The sequence below is a fragment of the Zonotrichia albicollis genome, chromosome 7 (assembly GCF_047830755.1).
Source record: "Zonotrichia albicollis isolate bZonAlb1 chromosome 7, bZonAlb1.hap1, whole genome shotgun sequence".
Taxonomy (NCBI): Eukaryota; Metazoa; Chordata; class Aves; order Passeriformes; family Passerellidae; genus Zonotrichia; species Zonotrichia albicollis.
The window spans coordinates 21,679,498-21,701,281 of NC_133825.1; the positions used below are offsets into that span (position 1 = coordinate 21,679,498).

The following is a 21,784-nucleotide window of genomic DNA, read 5'->3' on the forward strand; positions in this document are numbered from 1 at the left end:
ATTGCTGTCTCTTTGTGCACTAGAAAAATAAACACTGGGGATGGAACGAGAGCTAAAGGTCAATACCAGCACAAATTGTCACAAGGACAAACGCACATAAGCTTGTCATGAATACACCCAGACCAGAAACTGAGGTTTTATAACAATAACAGAAACCAGGCATCAGGGCACTTCCTAACTGAAGAGCAAAGACAAAAATGAAGTTAACTTTTTAAACTGGAGTTTGACAGGTTTATGAAGAGGATTATGAATGTTTCCCTAAGAGAAAGCAGCATGAGAGTTGACAATTGAAGACATCCCTTCCAGTCCTATGTTCTTCTTGATGTCTTTGCCATGGTGATATTTAGAAAACAAAGCTACAAAACATCAACTCACTGGTTTTTAAGCACTAAAAATATCTGAAACCTCCAGGCTTTGAAAAGCACTCCATTAGCTGGGGAATGAGTTTCTGTAGTGTGAACTGATATGCTTATGGAAATATTCTGGTTTCATACATCTCTAAAATGTAGTTCTCAAGAAGTCATGGAGCAAATTCATTTAAACAATGATTGATTAACCAATCTAAATATGCAACACCTAATGAGGATTTCGTATCAAAGTAAAGTCCCAGATTTTAGGGCTTTTGCCATCAGAAGAAAACAAAGCTTTATTAGCTTTCAAAAAGCATATTCTTCCTATCCATCTCCTTAAAGAATGAAGGGATTTTGTTCAAACTTAAAAAAAACCCCAACCCCTAACTGGATAAGGACCAGACACAGCCCAAATGCTTAATGCTTCAGAAAGTAGGGAGTACATAGAACAAAAGCATTAATGGAAACCAGTTTGGAACTCTAAGTACAGAGGATGATATCTAGTGACTGCTATAATACTGAATCTGCACTGCCATTAAATTTAATCTTTGATATTTTTATTGCAATCTGACCCACTATGACATCTCTAAAGAAAATTACATTGTACACTACTATTTCAAGAAGTCAAACTTAGCTAGTCATCTGAGCCATAAAATAGCAGATTACTCCATCAGGCTGGCTAAAGCAACTAGGAATAAAACTAGATTTACCAACCACATTATTTTTATTAGGAAATGTTTCAAAGCAGACATAATCCCAAAAGACCTTAGCCTTATACCATCCAAAAATACAAAACAGAGAGGAGCAAAAACCATGAACTGCAGTATAAGGTACAATTTATGTAAATGAGAGAAAAAAATTTGCCAGATATTGTGTAATATCCTATCAAAGCAAAATATATTAACTAAATGTAGAAATAGAGAAGAATCAACTTCTACACAATTCATGTATTAACAATTTAAACCTTTGTTCTAAGATCTGACGTGTTAATAAGAATTGCTCCATTGACTCCCTGAACATCAATATTTAGTCTGTACTCCTTTTGCTTTCCTTGAAATTGCAAGCCAATATAGGTGTACTAAATCACAGCTAGAGAGCAAAATGTCCAGAACAGGCAGAAGGGAAAAAACCAGTATCTTTAACAGCAATATTCCTGAAGAACCCTGGTATGGTAGCACTGCTTGCATTTTATTTTGGATCACAGCCACAGAACAGCTAAAGCACAGCTTCTTCTGTAATCATTCTAAATGGGGGGAACTGCTCATAATAGTAACAGGAAAAAAAAGCAATGAATTTATTTGGCAATCTTAACACTTCTCAGCAATTCCTTGTACTGTCATGTTTTCTAACAGGTATTCATGCATACATAATATATAGGTCTTTGTAGATCTGGAATGAAGGAGAAGTAAGGGATTTGATAGCTAGAAAGGCAAGTTTTAAATTTTAAATACTGTCAAAGTAGGTTAGAAGTGTGATGCGTGTTTTATCATCTAACCAAGCATTCATGTCTTTCTGTTTTAACCTTTTTTTTTTCCTAGGCAATACGATCACCTTAGGCAGTTTGAGGTTTAAAGGCTTTAGCCCATGCAAAAAAAAAAAAAATAAAAAAAATTTAAATTAGCCTGGCATTTTTAATCTTTTTTTAAGACTTGAACACTGTCTGTGTTTTACAGAGGTGGCTTTATTATGCTAGCTGCATCAAATGCAGAATATTAATCAGACTGTGAAGCTCCACTAATTATGTACTACATTTAAATAACTCACATTTTGTTAAGTGGCACGACCACAGATATTGTATGCATAATCTGAGTTTTGAGTCATTTCCCTTTTCTTGTCTGATTTTATTCCACACAGGAAATGACAGGGTCATTTGAAAATAACTGCAGTGAAAGATCAAAAAGGAAACTTGATTGAGAACACTGTATAATTGCCTGTGCTAGAGAAAAAAAAATCCAATGACTTTACAACCCATCGCTATAAGATTTCTTTGGAAAACACAGACTGTGGTTTCCCTAAAAGGATATCCATTACAACACTGAGTACAGCTTTTATTTGTTGTAGCTGTATCTCTTTTAAAGCAGCAGATCTTCTCCTGAGGGTGCTGGGCTTTTACTCCGTAGGTAATTTTTTCGGTGCACATACTCGCTGAGCTAAAGCCATTTCAGTGGAAGCAAATCAATTCCGTTGAAGCAAGTCATTTCACTGACTCGTCTCAAAGTGTTCATTTGCAAAAGGAGATAATGCTGTAATTAAGCTCTTGGAACACTGCAGTTCTTGTTATTTGGGCAAATCTGGCCATTACAATTTAGAGTGTCCTGTTCCAAAAGAACAGGCTTTTATTGCTGGAGCTAAAGGAAAACTTCTTAGACATTAGCTGCACTCAGCTTAGAGTCAGGATCAGATCCAGCTTTGGGCTGTGGTGTGTCTGCAAGGGCATTTATTTTTTTAGTAAGACACTGGCCTACATAACAGGACAGTAGCCAAACTTTCAGCACATGGATTTCCCAGTTGATCTCCCATTCCCTGAGCAGATGCACTGCAGAGCAAGTGACCCCAGGTGTGTCCCTGCCACAGCCACACACACCAAACCACGGCAGCCCAAAAAACTGCTCATCTAAGGGACTGCAAAATAGAAGTAATGATCTCTTTTATGCATAAGAATTATTAAACAAAACAAAGTTACAGCAAAAGAACTTGAAGTCTATGCTGAGTTCACCTCTCCTCACATTTTAACACATAAAGCAAGTGCAAATAATGCCATAAATTTGTATGTCCAGCTTCAATACCTTAAACTTTTACTTATTGAAGAACAATGCATCACCCTATCAAAATGAACTCTTAACAGAATATAAGTATTGATTTTCTTGGGTGTTGGAGTGTAGTTGGACAAATTAAAAGCTCTCTGCCATGTAGCTCAGAATACAAAACAGATGGATTGAAGTGAAGTGGCACCATAGGTAAGAGAAGGCCATAAAGGAGTTACAGTTAAAGATTGTCATGCAGGGCTTTGTGACAGTTGTAGCTGCAGACAGCACTTGTTGCTTGGACAGATCATCACTGAAGTCATTCCCTGAAATCCACTCCTACCATTGCCCAGAGGTGCTGGTACCCTCAGTAGAGGTGGTGCTCCCCCAGAGTCTGCCCAGGGCAAGCCCGGTCCTGTGGCTGGGACTGCGCATGATGATCTCACCCACCCAGAAAGGTGACTTCAGAAAACACAAACACATTTCCTTAAAGCTAGTCTGAAACCTTCTAAGATTCATGATTCAAGTTTACACAAGAATTACTTAATCAAAGCCCCATTAAAATCGATTTTATCAATAAAGAAGTGCTAACCACCCATTGATCTGATTACCTAACACAAAACCCCCACCCTAACATAGTAATGCTGAAGTCCTGCTCCACCTTTGTATTGACAGTTTTGTCACCAATTTCATCACAGTTGGAATTTTAACCCACCTTGCAAATGACAAGAATAATTTCCAAATATTTGTATCCATGTCAAGAAAAAAAATAATTTTATAATATGGCTACTTAAAAGCAACATGGAAAGCAATTATCCCACATCACCAGAGTCAAAATACCAGCTGAAAGCGTAAAGGAATTTTTCCAGTGCGCTAATTTTAACTTCACTGTGTACTGATAAGCTAAAATATAAGTATCAGCAAAAATAATACACTACTGTGCCCCTCTGGGTCATCAGTTGGTTCCTAATAAAAATTTAAAATGGAAATATTTTTTAATGTATAATAACAAATATCCTCAAAAGCTAAAGGAAGGTTTATTTGATTAATTGAATCCGTCCATTTGATTAAAGGCCATGTTTTGCATCAACACATTCTTACGTAGTTTTTCACACATAAGTTAGAACACATCACAAAGCTCATTGTGATGCCAGCTCACTATTGTTAACTGAATTATTTCAAAATGCTCAGTTTCTAGTTTGTTTCTTTCTGTATAGTCAGTATAATTAACTCTTGGTGGCTACAGAAGCACGTACAGAACTCTGTACATGCACAGATGTCTATGAGGACTGTGGCCAGACCAGCGTGGCACAGAGCATTTTCTGATTTTGATTGCTGATTTTAAAGCAGAGTCAGACTCACGTTGCTAATTCAAATTACATGCATCAACTTACAAATACCTACACAAAAGTGTTCCTGATTTAACACAACTAATGACTTAACCAAGCAATGCATTTACACTTTTTTGAGATCCCAAATTAATTTTGAATATGAGGATCAAAACATCTTAACTTGCACTCTTTAATCAGCCGTTTTACGTTAGTAATGCAGGGATGTTGACATGAAGTTGCTTTGAGCAATATAAAACATATGCCATGGTGCACTCGTTAAGGAACTCTGCATAATGAGTTCCATCTATATAAATGACTCACCTCATTACTTAGCACAAGATCTTCTCTACGAACGTGGAAAAGGTATTCATAGGCTTTATAGTATTGGAATAAGCTGAAAAACAACATAACATAGACTATCAGAGCTGTAAGTTTTTGGAAAGGTAACAATATTACAAGTTTTCTTAAACTAAGAGGTACCCTCCAGCATGGTAACAGTCCAAATTTTAAAAAGAAACAGTTGTTTAACTTCAAAACCAACAAGCAGCATATTCAGTTTGCAGGATTTATTATCAGATGGCTGTGGAAAATACAGCGTGATACTTAAAAATACATCCACTTAGTCCTTATGAAATTGAACTCCGAGAAGACAAAGTTCTCCCCTGAAAAAAGTAATTCCTGAAACACTTATCATCAGGATACTTATGCCTTTATTATCAGCAATAGCAGACAAGAAGGAAACAAAGCCAAATCAGCTTTCAGATTCTGGGATGGGCTGCCAGGACAGGGAGAAAGTTTGGTCTTGGAACACCAAAACAATAAAGAATAGAAGTATTTATTCTCTCAAGGTCACTTTGCAAAATCAGCGTAGTATTTCCTCAAAGAAAAACTAAAAAACTAGATTAACACACAGCAGTTTTGTGTACTACAACAAAAGCAACTTTAAATAGACTTTGTCAATGGACTAAAATATTCCTTCCTTAACATGTATGGCTTTCCATTTCACATGTTTCAAATAATTTTGTTTCCTTTTCTAATGATCAATGATACAGCATTTGTTTAACCAAAAGTTTTGTTTGTCATAGTCTGTTACAATTAGTTCTTCTCTTACAAACATGATACAGAACTCCTGGCTTCTGTCACATCATTTTGACATATGATTTCAAATGTTGCTCTGTGATTTCATACCAAGTCCAGGCTGAAGAAGGATTCCAGGAATTTATTGCTGTCCTGCCTGCTGTATCCATGAAAGGTACGGCAATATTTGCAGGAAACCTCTGTAACTGGTTCCTGTGCTTTCTGCCTAGGGACAGAACCCAAGTTCTTTTCCTGGGACCCCCATCAGTTGGGTCAGCAATACCTTTGGCTCGGTACTGGCAAGGCCCACGTAAGAAGTCTGGCTGCCCTCAGCTGGAGGCTGCCTTCCCCCAAAGCCAAAGCACACAGGCAATTAATTAAGTTCTTACAGTATTTCCAATTTCATTTAAGTACATTTTTATTGCAGCACTTCACCAAAGAATTCCTGACATGTTTCAGTGGAAACATAGAAATTATGTTTAAAGAGAGTTCAGGACTTAACCTGGAAATGACTCACACTGATTTATGTAAATATGTGTCCCCTTTCATACACACCTGTAATTTGGTAAAATTCTAACAGGGATTATTTGAAAAAAGACAAAAAATATTTTATGAACATCCTAGACACACAGGGAATAAGACATATATCCTTCTAATTGGATTGGCAGAAATTAGTATTTCAAATTTGTTCTCTTATCCTAGTGTTTTTGAAATAAGCCAGATTTGCAGCACCTAAAAGTCAGGTCTTTTCTTTCCCCTCCCCTCCAAATGTGTTATGATATTGTTCATGGACTATGCTACAGGTTCATATAATTTAAAATATATACCCAAATGCATAAGTAATAATTTCTGGCATTTCTGAATTTTATGTCTTTATTTTTAAAAATTTCTCTATGCAACCTGGCACCCCTAATCCTGTATGAAGGAAAAAATTTCTCCATTTAATGGTCTTGAAATCAAATTACATAAATCAGACATCAGCATTTATTTAGAAAAACAGTGTAATTTTCTTTCTTCTATCAGACATTACACAAAATGCCCCTTTTTGTTTCAATTTGCTGTGAACAATTTAAAAATTCCATACCAGTTTTTCTAGCAATTACCCAGAAATAATTTTACTTGTGTAAGTAATATTGTTAATAATAGGCCCTCTTATGATGTCATATGAGAATCTGAAGGTGATTAACAATGACATATTTCCCCAGCTCCACTGCTTCCTGAAAAGAAAATGTCAGGAGCTACGTTGATGTGTGTTTGCCCAAGGAGACAAGATAAAAAGATGATAACTGTCACCTTCCACCAGACCTGAAGGTGTCATTATAGTTGCTGTACAGTTTGTGCCAATGTGGTTAAGCATTTGTCCCTGTTTCCATTATAAATCCCATGGGTTTACAGCTCATCTGTAAAAATGTGATCTGAACTACAACATGTCACACTGTCTTGAGTAGAAAAAAAGCTACAGGCTTATCATTTAAAATTAAACAAGAAAAAAAAATGTATTGAACTAATACATTAATTTGAATTGTAATAAAACTCAAACTATTTCTGAGTTAATAAAGTTTAAAATACACCCATTTAAGTGTGCAAATTCCATTCTTATTCAGAAAAAAAATCCAGTAACTGAAATTATGGATGGCATAAACTGGACACATATGATACATTTTACTGTATGTGTGTACATCCATGGCATCGCCACAGCACCCATTTGTAATAAATTAAGCAGTTTGGACATAAACCCATATCTGGTGGCCAAAATACCATTCTGCTGCAAAAGTTTTGCAGCTTGATTGTATTTCTGCTCAGCTAATACTTTGGTTCAAAGTAGGATGGAGCACCTAATCTCTTGGATGAAATTCTTCCGACTGTGAAGGAATTACTTCATGGACAAGATATCTCTCAATGGATAATTTACACAAGAGTTATAGATGTGCTATTTGGAATGAACATTTGTTCCATATAAATACACAAAAGACAGACAGGAAGGCAGAAATAAAAGGAGTTGAGACATCTTAAATGCCAAGTTTCCTTTTAGTTTAGGGTTAGTACTTGGCAGGACATTATTTTGCCTGACTACAGAAATTTGAGATTTAAAGAGATGTTCCCATTTCTTATGAGAAGAATCTTAAGTGTTTTATATTTTCCATGAGAAAGAAACAAAAGAAAAAAATCAGAGAGTAGGAGAAAGAGACATATTTTATAGCCCGATTGTAAGAGAAATTACATTTAATGGGTTTTAAACCCCTGCAATGGGTTTAAATCCCCCTTTAAATCCAAGTACTACAAACTGGAAGGCTAATGGCTACCCTAGTATTTTGCCTACCCTCAAGAGAAAATACTTTTCTGCATTCAGGAAAACATCCTAAAAACTCCCACCTTGCTGTGTTACATTTTTCCTACAGAAAAGTCAGAAAATTCCCAGCAAATCTAGATATGGATCAGCCATGACCTTACTAAATTTTAATGTCCATCTGCTGCAAATCCCTCCACCCCCACTTGGGTCAGAAAATGGGCTGAAGGGCTACAGCTGCAGTACAGTGGATGAGCATATACTACAGGAGTAACTTATTTATTTTCCATCTCCTTGCCCCTGACACTGATGAATGGTTGAACAGCTTGAGAACCATTGTGTCCATCACGTACTGCCAACAGGGGTATGTCAGTGCAGCCGCTGCCTGAACCACAGCAGTGCAGTGGAAATGGGGTGTACACAGGGCTATACAGTCACAACTTTGTACAGGGCCGTTACTGGTGCTATCAGACTCAGCATTTTTCTCAAATAAATAATGAATGTACAGCTGTTTGCATCTCTTTCTGTGTCTCTGTTTAAAAGCTGAGACCTGCCACAAAGCCTTTTCACGTACATACTGGACTTTTGCTGATTTTGAAATGCAACATTTTTATGACTCCTATATGACCAGAACCTCAATTCTGTAAGTAAAAAACTTTAAATCACTTCAGTCCACAATAACTGTCAAGGCTATACAAATACTTAGAGTAACAGAATCAAGATAAGATCTAAATAAGATAAATAAGATCTACAATTTTATTCAGATGGAATCTAAAAGTAGCTCTTAAAAGCAAAACAAGATTATTGCCCATGCATCACTTTGTTTTCTTTTAGCACATCAAACAAAACCCTAAAGGAATATTTTCAGCATAATCTTATATTTTTATAAACTTCCAGTCCAAATTTTTTTTTGGACTTTCACATCTGAGGCCAGATCTTTACTGCTCCTTGCATATTTATTTTTTTCATCATTTAAAGTTTGGTGTTTGCAGTGTGTTGGCACAGTAGGAGGATATCCAGTAAAATAAGAGCAAAATACTACTAGTAGTAGTGTAAATGTAATAATAATTTTAAAATTGTTCATGTTGTTGTTCTTATTATTGCTGTTATTTTATCAGTCATTTTCTCACTATATTAGATTAATGAAATAAAAACAGATTCTGTAGAAATAAATACCTGGAAAACAAGAAATCAATGATTGCTTTGCCTTGGTCAACGCTGAATAAATTCACGTCACCTCCTTCTTCTGACTCAGTTTCTCTTATTCCAGTCACTGCTTTTTCAAGTTCTTTTACGTTGTCTCCAAAGCTCATACGTCTGACTGCAAAGTAATCCCAAAGAACAAAAACCATGTATAAACACGACAAGGAGGGATGGGAGTTTTTGGTCCATTTTAATTATAAGACTTCTTGAAGTTTTAGTTATGATCTACCACTGAAAAGCCAACAGCAGTCAAATGCTTCTATTGCCATTATTCTCATCCCTAAAGTGTCCATTAAAATTCCACTAAAAAACCACCACTCTGCCTTCATAATGGAAGGATCACAATAATGGGTGTTCAAGATACTACAGCTTCACCTTACCTGTGCTGAGAGAACCACAGGCAGAATAACATGCAAATTTGAGAGGCAGGGTATGTTTTTCTTTAAAATAGACTACTTCTTACGAATTGTAAAAGATTATTCTTCTGACCATGCCCCTTGCAACATAAGCCATTAATACAGGAACAGATATTAAAAAGGGCAAAGAATATTTTAAAGTGTTTACAGTCATAACAGATTAAACATATGCATAAGACCCTGCATGCATCATCAAACTTAGAGACATTTTTGCATCTTTCCAAACCAGATAATTACTTTATATTTTTACCCTGGAAATCAAAACCAAATGCCACAACAGGTTGGAATTAGAATTTAAATTCTGTTTGACAACTGTCCTTACAAAGAGGACAATCTGAAATTATCAGTGCTTGCTGAACCCATAAAAAGAAAGGATTCATCTTTATGATTTGCACACAGTGTCTGCCATCACTAGTACCATGGGAAGTTAAAAATAAAAAAGCTTCAAATACAATTTATTCTTTTCTTTTATGTCTAAAAAAATCTACAGAAAAAATGGGGAAATATCCACCAGTGGTGAAATAGATTTATTTTCCTCATTGTTTTATGTCTCTACTGATATACTCCTTGGGTTTTTTGTACAGAAAGCAAATTAAAATACTTAGAAGCTTTCTTTACTTTTATAGTTTTGCCCTTTAGTGGTACAGTAATCAAAGGCTTGAAAATTCCACCTCACTTTTCAGTAAGAGAGGCAGCACAATATAAATAACCGTATGGGAAGGGACGAGAAAGAAACAAAGAGAATGCAAAGGAAACAGAAGCCATAGGAAATGAGGAAAAGCAACAGAACCAGAAATATATTTGTAGGGAAGTGAAGGCACATAACAGATCACCCAGGCCCTGAGTCTGTTGCCAACTCATCCAAATTTTCTTTCCTCTGCACACCTGATTTTCAGTCCCAACCACCAGTCTCGGGACTCATGCAGCACTTGTGTGAGGTAAGGAGTACTTTACCCTCGATGGATAGAAGAGAATCAAATCATGTAACTCATTCTGACTCCCTATCAAGCAAAGCCTCCAGTTTTCCTTGCTGCTTTACCTGCCTTAAATGCATTTCCATTACCCTCCTTCTCTAAATCCATTCTTTCTGCTCAATGCTACTCTTGCCATTATGCCCAAGTCAGTTTAATTCTCCAGGCTCACTGGGTCCAGTGCAGGGAAAAGAAAAGAAAGTCATCAATATAAAAGACGTTAGAATTTTGCTTTCAGTTGAAATGTTTGGTAATTACAAGAAAATTCATCTCAGCCCTGGGCTGTGAAGCAAACATAAGAAGTTTCCTGCAAGCATTTAAAAACTACATTTACTTTCTCTAAAAACCATGTATATCTTAGCCAAATCTTAATGGATTTTCACAGGACAGCAAAAAGCAAATTCACAATATTTGCTTGCCAAATCTTTATCTTTACTTCAAAGCACCCAGGCATTTGACCTCTTAAAAAAAAAAAAAAAAAAAGACACAAAATAGTTGGGTTGGTTTTTTTTTTCCCCACAGCCTCTGTCTGCAAGCCCACTGAACTATTTCACTTGCAATTTTATATATAAAAATTCACCAAATGCAGACACGGCCATGGAAAATTTCTTAAGCTTAAAGAGTTAAAAGTTTGGCAAAGCTTAATGTAACTAAGATGACATTCCTGAAAAAGGTCAGTCAGTTTTAATAATGGTTGTGCTACCAGCCTGTTGTGTACACATGTATTACATGGTCTCATAAAGCTGATTTCTGTTGGGTTCCCATTCCGCTCCATTGTTATAGTAACATAGTTAGCATATGTTAAGATACTTTCTCACTGGAGACAGGAAGGACAACTGGAATTCCAATGATCATAAAGCACGTACATATTCTGTCAAAATTCCAAGTCAGAAAGGCCCTTGAACTAAATTACAGTGAACAAGTATAATAAATGTTATGAGTTTGATTTTAAAATATTTGCCTTCTCTTTTGAATGAAACTGCTGAGTCCTTTCACTCTTCCTCTGGGATGGACTTTTCTGAACATAATCACCTTCAAAGTGAATGTTAAACAAGCATTAGAATCTCTAAGAAAGAAGGTTTTAGAGGACAGTGCTACCATTTTTTTCTGGCTATTTCATTCCCACTAGACCAAGCTTCATGCTTTGTGGCAAACTTCCTCATAGCCACAGGAGCTACAGTCCTTTGTCATTTTCATCTTCAGCAGCAATACCAGTTTACTTCCCTCACCAGTCCTTAGTTAACATAGATTCTGTGCCAGAAGTGCAGCATTTGCCATACAGGAAGCTGAGAGTTGACCTCTGAGGATAAAAAAAATGTAATTCACCTGCTATAATGCTACTGGACATAGGATGTACTGAATATCTCAAACAGCAGAGAAATGTGCCCAAGGCTACAGTGAGTCAGTCACTGAGAAAGCTGGAATTGGAATTTAGGAGCTCCTTGCTCTCTCTCTCTACTGTAATTATTATTTATTTTACCATAGCAAAGAAAAGGTTTCTTCAGGACTTGGGCCATTTGTATGACATATTGTACAAACAAAGAATGAGGAATATTCTACTCAAAAGACTTGAGATCTGCCAGTAAGAATTATTTTTAGGTACAAGGTTTAACACAGCAACATTCAAGAGGAAAGTAAATAATTTCACAATTACATGTAATTAAATATCACTTTATTAAAATGACTGGGAAACATTCTTGCCTTCCACTTCAGATATTTATTTTACAATTCTTAATTATACTTACTGCTGAGGTTCTCCAAGGCGAAATTTAATAGACCCATGAATCCTGAGGTCTGGATAAGACTGAAGTTCATTTCTTTAGCCCACCAAAATCCTGCAGTATAATACTCGAATAAAATAGTTTCTTTCAAAGATGTCTTTAGTTGTGTAAGATTCAGAAATTCTGCCATCTTCCTAAAAAAGTTGCAGAGTAAAACAATGAAATTAAAAAAATAAATTACAGATTCCAAAGTCTTACTTGGCCTGCATGCAGTTATAACCATAACATCTGTTTAGTTGCTATATTATTCATATGTACATAATTTCTTGAATTTAGCTATATCAATTCCTAGATTGCATTTATGATCAGAGGACATATCAAAAAGTAAACAATTACCTGCAGGTTTCACCAAAAACTACTGAAGTGTTAAGATATGACTGACAAAAGAACAAAAATCAGTGCATTACAAAACCAGAGAAATACATTGAAAATTCCAGAGAAAAAAAGTGTCTCATCAGGAATTGGTTTGTGGGATGAAATGACACAATTAGTCTCCACTTTCCACTATCATGTTTTCACTCTGATTTAGATAGTTTTACAGTAGTAATAAGGTCTTGTTTACATTTCAAGATTATTTTTCATGTGGCCTCTGATGAAAAATTACATCTGAAAATTAATGCAAATAATATAATACATAATTATTGAAAGTAGCTAAAATATTTAGAAGCTTAAATTGCACTTCCATAATGGTCAAAACATTTAAAAGGAGCCTTATCCCATTTTACTGGCACACCATGAAAATTTTTCCACTCACTTTAACTTGCAAAATTTATGAAAAAATACACTCCCTTGTAGGAGGCCATACTGTTGCTGACACATTTATGTCTACTCTATCCAAACACAGAATTAGTTACATCTTTTATAATAACTGTGTGCTTTTTTCCACATGAAGAGAGGGGACTGTGGCTAGGACTCGGTTTCAATTCTTCCAGTGTAACTTTGGCCACGTCTCAGGTACTTAAGTTTTACATTAAAGCAATCCTTGGCTTCTTAACTACAGCTGAGGACACAGGTGCCAGTGATCAGAGTTTCTACTCCTATGTGAAAAAGCAAGGTCTTCCCCAGCCCTGCTGCCTTCTCATTCCTTCATAAGGAGGACATTAATCCCAGACCTACTGATTGCAGCCATTAGAGTTTCAGGGCTTTACCCGACACAGTACAGATATGCTGTCAAAAGAGATGAGTTTCTTTAATTAAAGCCTCAATAGCCAACAGAGTAAAGCATATAATCCAATCAGTTTTGTTTAAAACATGTATTCCTTTGTTCTGCATGACAAATTTGTACAGCTGCACACATGCAAGTCGGTTAAAAACACTTAACTTGTGTCCTGGAATAGAAGTGGAACATGGCCAGCTGAACTTTCCAAGGTTTGAAACAGTCCATATCCTCTCTCTCTGAAGCTTCTGCCAACTCTGTGTTTTCATAATCAGAGCTTCTCAGGGATTTAGATTTTCTCTGATTCTGCTAACAATGCCAGTGCTCATCTTTCCAATATTCTGTAAGGCATGTCACTGACAACAGGATCTTTACACGCTTGTGAAATGATGGGGCAGTTCGATTCCATAGTTACCCTCCCTGCTTTTGCTTTCTTCACAGGGCTCAAGTCTTACCAAGATGGACAGCAGTACAAAACTGCCTGATAGATGGGAATGCAGAATATCAAAACTATCAGACTCAGATCTATTCTGATTTTCTAACCCTAGCTGTGGCCCTCAAACTGCTCTTGTAAATAGACACAATGCACTCTGGTAAACAAATCTTCAATGCTGCTGTTAAACTGCTTAGTGTGCATAACATACCCTGTAACTATGCTCCTTCCAGTCAGATGCAGTATATACTTTACATTCCCCTTGTACAGCATGTATATATAAATACATATGTGATCAGCTGAGACTAAAAGAGCACATGATCTTTCAGTGCTTTTCTTTTTAATCTTGATGAGCAAGTTGCACAAAGAATTGTGCATATTAAGCACATTTTAGTCTCCATGAGTTGTACACTTTAGTCTCCTCTAAATTTAAAGAGGCCTATTGTGCAAGAGAAAACAGGAAAGGAAAGCATTTTTTCTATTATTATTTGATGGTCGCAAATTTTCTTTCCAGTTTTTTAAAAAAAAAAAATCCCAGAAAAACCTTCTCTCCCTAGAATAGTGACAAATAGGAAGAACAGAATATGTTTCAGGAATATTTTAATCTCTATTAAATGGTTACCTATTCAGAGGAACAAAGCTGGATTTTATACACTCCCCACCTCTTCCTTCCCAAACCAGACCAGCGGCCCAGCCCTTTGGCTTTCAATTCCCTAAGAACCTGCTAGTAGACACAAACGCTCCTAAATAATTCTTGCACTTCTCAGAAGTCCCATCTGTCAAATATAAATCTGGAGTCTCAGGTCAAACTTCTGGCCTCCTAAATTTAGCTGCTATTAAACACTAATAACAAGGGAGAGTGTTGGTACAGGAAAGACAAAGGCAGCCTGACATCAGAAGTCTTTGGCTGCCTCCCATTTCCCCAGAGCACCATAATGGCGACCTACTAATGCCTTCTCAAGCTTTCCATCCCTTGCTGAACTTTCAAGACCTTTTTGATTTTTTGGTAACTCCTGTTACAGTTCAGAATCTTGAGTGTTTTAGCCAAAAAGGTTACTCAGAGAAATTTACCAAAAAAAAGCTCAGTATCAGCCTGTTCTTATTTTGTGTTTTGTTTACAGCGTATTTAAAGCTATTGTAAATTCAGAAACAATGACAAGGTGAAATTCAAGTGGAAAAAAAGGAGTCTAAGCAAAATTAAAAGATATAGGAAAACCAGTAAACCAGGCTGGATCTGAGATCAAAAGTGTTTCTGCCATCTTTGATGAGTAATATTAAATACCAATGATTTAACTGAACAATTAAAGACTAATGACATAACCATCACAAAAGAAATCTAACAGTCTACAATTTTTATTTCATTATTATATGGGTTCCAGCATTGCTGTCACTGCTACTTACTTTTCAACTCCTTCCACATCTTCTTCTGACAAGGCAGTTACTTGGGAAAGAGAAAGAAATGTTCTATTGATAATCTTTGCTCCACCTAAATCACCCTGATCTCGGACTTCATCCTGATCGTGGACTTCATCCTGATCTCGGAATTCATCCTGCATACATGTACATAGGAATGTAATTTTAAAAATGTTTATTTTATTATGTCACTAACTTATCCAAATAACATTTTTATATTGAGGAGGTATGCAAGGGATTAATTCAACAAATGCCAAAAATGCAAGACAGCTGTAATTATACAGCAGTAACACAATACCTTAACACATTCTCACCAGAGAAAAGCTGGGCAGATACATGGAACATAGTATTTTTGTCATAAATTCATATGGGAACACACTGACATATGTGCTGCACAAGATTAAATTAACTTGCAACTAAAAACAACAGAGATTTAAAGGTGCAAAAGAATCCATGAATCTAAATTTGACCAACATGATACTGTGTTGCACAATAATTAAATTTTAAAATTAACTTTCTCCTAAACATATTATGAGAATACACGAAAATTACTATGTTATTTGCTCTCCACCATGTACTTGACTGCATTTTCAAATTTACTGTCTACACTATCTCCTTCCCCTAGCCAAACAAAAGTCCAAGATATTTGCTGCAACAGAATAATAAGGATCTGACACTACTGTTCCTAGGAAGGATGGACATGTTTTAGGGAAGAACAAACTGAGCATGAACTAACAATGCAATGGTCTTCATAAAAGCAGGAAAATTCAGTGAGAAATCTATGAAATGCAAAAATCAGTAGAAAAAATCCCCTAAAATGGTTTCACAATAGAATATGTAGATGACAAAGTGAGGTGTGAGATGAAGCAGCCCCATCAGAGAGGAGCACTGCAGGGGAAAAACGGACAGTGGTCATGGGACCGTGCTCCAGTGGAAGGGGATCCACAATGGGGCAGCATAAAGAAAAATATTTCAGTATGAAAATATTTCATACCTAGAATAGATAACCCAGAAAGGCAGAGGAATCTCCATCCTCGCAGGCTTTCAAGAACAAACTGGACAAAGCCCTGCTGGGCACTGGGTGCTGGCCCAGCTCTCATCAAGAGTGAACCAGCCCCAAAATGCCTCCCAGCCTCCTGCTCGAGTCTGCCTGGCCTGACCACACAAACCCCTGGCACAATTTATTTGCAGTAGGTACACTTGTACATCTTCAGGATCTGGGGTTTAGAGAAGTGCAGCAAGGCAGAGCCTGCAGAATCCTGCTCCAGCTCATGCAGGGAAAGCACACACACCGATTTTTGAGCCTGACCAGCACTGCTCTGAGCTGACACCAACTCACTCCAGCGCCGGACAAGGAGAGCCCCCAAGTAAAGCTACACTACTCCCCCTGCTGCTGCTGAGCTACAAGATGTACTGAAATCCTGGACTAGCTGAAGAACCACCACACACAGGAGAGACAAAACCAGACTGAGAGCAACAAAGAACATTCATTCAGCGGACAGACTATTTTCTCCTCTCTATTTAAGTACTTGAGTACTTTCACATATACCTCAATAAGAAAAATTATTGTTCCCAACTGTAAACAAGTCAATCTCAGATACACTATCTCATAAGAATAGGAATGAAATAAATGAAGGCTTCCTTCACATAGTTAAAAGCATGATGGTAGTTTGCTTTTATTAGCAGTAATTTAAACAGCATAAAAAATATTCCTACAGTCAGTAATGCTGCTATAATTGAAGCTGCAGGGAAAAAAAAACAGCACTACCTGCTAATATAAAATTATCGAAAGACATATTTCAGTACGAAGAAAAAATATAAACTCTTTCCTGCAGTGTTAGAAACCTGTTGAATAGGAGATTCTTTAGAAGCTGTGGGGGCTGAATTAAATGAATAACTGATATTAATCTTTTGGAAACTGAATTAATGCTCCTCCCTCACTTTCTCTTAGGATGTTCAATACATAGAATACTTTATTATTTACAGTGACCACCACTATATAAATTACATATGACTGGTCAGTCAACATTTTACTGGGCACAATTGTTAGTAAGGCAAAATGCTAATATTTTACAAGCTGCAGTTTAAACTGAAGAGATTGGCAGCTGCTGTAACTCACTCAGAGTTGCAGATAAGGCTCCCTAATCTGCACATCACACCAGAACAGTTTGCAGGGCAAGGTGAATGCTTCCCAAGGTCCATTTCATCACCTGGGGGCTGGAACAGCATTCCCAGCAGCAACATTCCCACCAACGCATTACTGGTTTTGGTAATGCTCATGGTAAGATGGGGTTTGGGCACCACTGTCCACCATAACAAGCACAGGTATCAGATAAGAGACAGTGTCACAAATGACAGATGAGGAACTATGGGACAGAAAGCACATGATTTAAATTTTTTTAAAATCAGCAATGTTTCTGTAATTTAAGAAAGTATTGAAGGTCCATAAATAATTTAAACAATCCTGTGTTTATAGACAGTTTCTGTTTGGGCTGAACCTACACACACACCTGACTAAAAGCTTACAATTATTTTGATTGATTACTTTTGTCTCTTTAACCACTACTAAAAGTACCAGGAGAGTTTTTTTCTTATGTGTTCATTGGTGCCAAAGAATTTACTGTTCATTTTAGTATTAACTGCAGTGACTGACTGAGGTAATCCAAGGTGAGTTAATTCTAGTAATGCTGTTCATGTGTCAGGAAAAAAAAATCTATCAATCCTACCAATGCCCACTCCCAACAGCAGAGTGCCTGTTTAAATACAGGCTGCTAGTAGAGAATTATTTGTTACGGTTTTATTTTCCTTTGAAGGATTTTTAACTGTTCTGAATGCATAATATGTTTCTGGCTGTTCAATACATTGCTCCAAATGCTGTGGGCATCCCTTGTTAACAGCATCAAATCAAAATACCAAACCAGACATTCTAAAACAAAAAGTAAGATCTTTCTGAATCTCTCAGTCTCTCTTCACTACCATGAAGCAGGAAATAGCAGCAGTAGACCAATAAACAGCAAATTGCAAAAAAGCTCAATGTTTACAGGGGTGGGAAAGAACTCTCAAAAGCTCAAACCTGCACTGAGTCACCCCTGGCTCGGAAAAAAGCCCCACTACGTGGGGTGTTGGTGAGGGCCTTTCCAGAGTGGCCAAAGCCTGAAACACAGCAACTGAAATGAGCACCAGCATTCCTCAAGAAAAATAAGCCTGTCCTTTGGGACGAGCCTTCTGCAGTGGTTGAAGACAGCGTTTGCATTTGTTTGACAATACACCACCATGCTTTGCAAAATGGCTTCCAAACACATAATACACAAGGAACAGCAAATCTCGCCAAGTGTAGCAAATACTCAAAGCAAAGGAACCCAAGATCCTGCTGTCCTCACCCTAGCAGGGAAATCAGACTGGACTCAGCTTTCCAGTAGCTCATGAAAAGCAAGCTCAGCTGCTCTGCCTGGGCTGACAGCAGAGCAGATGTACCCTGGAAGAGCACTGTATATCAGTTACAACTTTAATCAAAATGGGAATGAAAAAAACCCAACCAAACTACACCAGCAACACAGGCTGTTATTTGTATTATTATACACATTTTGTTATCAAGCTGTCAAATGCTTCAGTAGCAGCAGAAAATCTTGACGCTTTCTACACAAATAGTTAAGGCAGAAACAGAAACACATTCACTGTTCCTGTTTGTTTTTAAAAGGCCCCACTTGTCCGCTCCCACAATGGGAAGTTAAGATCAATAGTTGCTATTTTTAATCATAAACATTTCTTTTGTCATCAAACAAATGAGGAAATAAAAATAGCAGCACTCATTTCAACTACCTTCAAAAGGGAAATATGCAGATGTGTCAAATGCAAAACACAAAACCTATAGGCAAAGAAAGCTTTCAAGGAACACTATAAACATGATAGTGTCCTTTTAATAACAAAATATGTTTCAAAAATGTCACAGTCCATATATCATGATTTATGGTTGACCAAACGTATGATGACAATAAATTTTACTGATGTTTTCACAGCTGCAGACCACTTATGAGAAAAATGTGGTTAAAAATAAAGCAGCAGCAAGACTTGATAAGATCAGTATTCAGATTTTCTAACACACTTTCTGCTGAAAGTCATTACAAGCTGTAACAATTATAAAAATATTCAATTTAAATAAAAGGAATCGTCTCAAAATGTAAGAAATTATATAAAGAAACACTACCAAAATAGTGATTCCTACACCTTATATATGGACCATGCTAAGCTACCTTCAGCCAAAACTAGGGACTATAGAATCATAAAAACACACAATTCCACATGGTTTCCAATAAAAACAAATCATAAAGGATAGACAGAAATATCACAAAGGTAAGCTACTGTGTGTAGAACAAACTTCAATATATGAGGAACAGAAAACAGGTGGAAAAAAAAAGTTTACTGAATTCCTCTAAAGATTCTTTTTATAAAGCCAAGAAGTAAAATCTACAAAAATTTCAATGGTACATTTCAACCAGATGTACAATATATTTCTGACAGCCTGTCGTGTCCCATAGAGCACAGCCTGTATCCTTTTACTGCAATCTGACTGCATCACCCCAGTGTTACGCTGCTCCAACTGCCAAAATATTTACAGAGAGCGCTAACGGAGCTCTGTGAAAGGTACATATATTTTTCATAAAGCATTTAGAATACTTAGCAACACATTTCACTTGGAAGAGGGTTTATTTATTTAAGGAAACCTAAATGGTGAGCTTTTGTACTGACAAAGACACAACCACGACACGGCTGAAGGCGCTTAATCACTCCCACAACAGTCACAGCGACTTTTGGCCAGTGGAGACAACAAAGCAGCTCAAGCAGAAGAAAATTATCTTATAGTAGCTACAACTACATAGACAGGCTTGAGGGAGAAATTCTGAGTTGATGCAATACCTCATACATTCTTGGGAGGAATGAATTTTACTTTTATATCTCTTGACAAGCAGCATGAAATGAGTTGCTTGTCAGAAACCACACCTCTGTCAACCAAGTCAAAAAAGGAAACAGGAAAAAAACAGGGAGGCCAAAGACAAGCAAATAAAGCAAATATTAATGCAAACACAATGGATTTGTAAAATCCTCCAGAGGATAGCAAGATAAAGCAATGAAAGGTGAGAAATGCAACTGTGATATTGCTGGAAGGAAAGTGTAAGCTTGCTTCCACTGCCCCAGTGCTCTTTGAAAGGAAACCACAAGCCTTTTCCTCAACAACCAAAAATTAGGAGACTCCTACCACCACAAAAAAGCCCACTATGGTCGTTTGACCCAGGCTGGATGCCCAGGAGCTGACCACAGCCTCTCTGCCAGCCCCTTCCTCAGCTGAACAGGGGAGAGGAAACATCACAAAAGGCTTGTGGGAAAAGGTGAGGACATGGAAAGGTCACTGACCAATTACTGTCATGAGCAAAAGGGTCTCGGTTTGGGCAGAAAAATAATTCGTTACCAATGAAATCAGAGTAGAATAATGCAAAATAAAAACTTCATTTCAAAACACCCCTCCTCTCCTCCCAGACTCAACTTCACTCCCAATTTTCTCTACCAGTTGGGGGTAGGGGTAAAGTGCTTGCAGGGGGGATGGGCTAGAGTGCTTGCAGTCATTTCTGCACATTGCATCTGACCCTGCTGCCTCCTCATTCCCTTTCTTTCCTCAGGGAAGACTCCTCATGCTCTAACCCTGCTCCAGCATGGGGTGCCCCCCACCAGGGAGTCTACCATGAACTGCTCCAACATGGGTGTCTCCTCCACCGTGACCTCCATGGGCCCAGGGGCACAGCTGTGTCACCATGGGCTGTGGGGAAACCTGCTCTGGCACCTGGAGCACATCCTGCCTCCCCTTCTCTGCTGGCCTTGGTGTTTGCAGCTATATTCGCATCCCCCTCTTCCAGCTGCTCTTGTATGGATTCCTTCCTCCCCCTCCTAAATCTGTTATTCCAGATCTCTGTCTCTGGTGAGGTCACCCTTGGCGGCCGTGGGTGTGTCCTGGAGCTGGCTGGCATTGGCTCTAGTGGACATGGGAAAGCTTCCAGCAGCTTCTTGCAGAAACCACTGCTGTAGCTCCCCATGTCCAATATACCAAGAAATAACCATACATTTAAAAAGGAGAGTCCACAACCAATTGAAAGCTGGCGAGGCAGTGGAGGTCAGAGGTGGAGCAGGCACACACCAGCAGCAGCTCTGCGAGAGGGACAGACCCGGCTGGGCTGTGCCAGCCCAGGCTCCGCAGCCTCTGCTGGAGGAGCTGCCGGGGCAGGCCCTGTCTCTCCATTGAACGGACTGGGTGACGACAGTGACACTGGAAACTGACACTGGGAAACTGACACTGGGAACTGAAAGTGACGACAAGTGTATTTTTATATGTATATATGCATATTTACAGACACGCGGCTTTTTTAACGCCACACTCTTTTCTACACAGAATTGTAAGGGTTGGCAGGGACCTGTGGGGGTAATACAGTCCAGCCGAGATAGGGTCACCCAGAGCAAGTGACAAAGGAACGTGTCCAGATGGGTTTGCAATGTCTCCAAATGCCTCTCTCCAGAGACGGAGACTCCACAACCTCCTTGGGTGGCCCCTTCCAGTGCTCTGCCACCCTCCACAGGA

At 37.8% G+C, this 21,784-nt stretch overlaps 1 protein-coding gene across 1 annotated transcript in view; it reads right to left on the reverse strand.

Annotated features, from left to right (window-relative positions):
* The window catches only part of CABCOCO1 (ciliary associated calcium binding coiled-coil 1), a 57,757-nt gene that overhangs the window by 35,645 nt on the left and 328 nt on the right, over positions 1-21,784 (reverse strand). The window contains exons 2-5 of the mRNA XM_074544604.1: positions 15,151-15,299; positions 12,125-12,294; positions 8,966-9,110; positions 4,747-4,819 (exon numbers count right to left, since the gene is read on the reverse strand). Of these exons, the coding sequence (XP_074400705.1) occupies positions 4,747-4,819; positions 8,966-9,110; positions 12,125-12,294; positions 15,151-15,299 (537 nt within the window). The remainder of the gene's footprint in view (positions 1-4,746; positions 4,820-8,965; positions 9,111-12,124; positions 12,295-15,150; positions 15,300-21,784) is intronic.